The sequence below is a fragment of the Malurus melanocephalus genome, unplaced genomic scaffold (genome assembly GCF_030028575.1).
Source record: "Malurus melanocephalus ecotype Western Australia unplaced genomic scaffold, MMel_1.1 scaffold_1986, whole genome shotgun sequence".
Lineage (NCBI taxonomy): Eukaryota > Metazoa > Chordata > Aves > Passeriformes > Maluridae > Malurus > Malurus melanocephalus.
The window spans coordinates 14,749-15,407 of NW_026625218.1; the positions used below are offsets into that span (position 1 = coordinate 14,749).

Sequence of the window (659 nt, forward strand, 5' to 3'; positions counted from 1 at the left end):
TCACCGAACCTTCAGGACTGGGCAACTCAAACCCATGTCTGCCTTGCAGAATCAGCTCAAGATTTTTGCTGAGGATCCTTTAAATATGGATTTTTTCCTGATGCTGCTTTTATTCTCTTCCTTCAAAGTATCTTCACTTCCCTTTTTTCCCTTTTTTCCCTTTTTTCTCAGGGTACAATGTTACAAGCCATCGAGAGGTACATGAAACAGGCCATCGTGGACAAAGTCCCCAGTGTGTCCAGTTCTGCACTGGTGTCTTCCTTGGTAAGTGAAACAGAAGATTATTATCAATCTATTTATTATTAAAAATTATAAATTCACTGGAAAATATGGAAAAAAAAGGCATGAATGGAGTTTCCTTTCTCTCCTCAAACTCCTGCCTTAACATCCCCTTGCTTTGGGATAATAACTTTTAGYGCAAAATAATCTTCAGCTCTTTGCAGTCAGTGTAAAATATTAATTTATCTGGAGAGGAGCCATGAAATCACCTGCTAAAACTAATTCAGGATTGTTTCTGCTAATAGACATCAGAAGGGCAATTCACTCTGTTTTCCTCTCTCTTGTTTAGAAGAAAAGGGTGGGAAAATTCTCATTAATTCATATTTTTATTAATCAAAGTGGAAATGTGGAAGTTTGAGACTGAGGTGTAAGAAAAACCC

The 659-nt window shown here is 37.4% G+C and overlaps 1 protein-coding gene across 1 annotated transcript in view; it reads left to right on the top strand.

Moving 5' to 3' along the window:
- LOC130587497 (coatomer subunit gamma-2-like) overlaps positions 1-321 on the top strand; it is a gene marked incomplete at its 5' end in the record, with an annotated part of 5,187 nt that extends 4,866 nt beyond the window's left edge. Inside the window, one exon of the mRNA XM_057388479.1 lies at positions 172-321. Coding sequence (XP_057244462.1) covers positions 172-306 — 135 coding nt within the window. The remainder of the gene's footprint in view (positions 1-171) is intronic.
- Between the last annotated feature and the right edge of the window lie 338 nt (positions 322-659).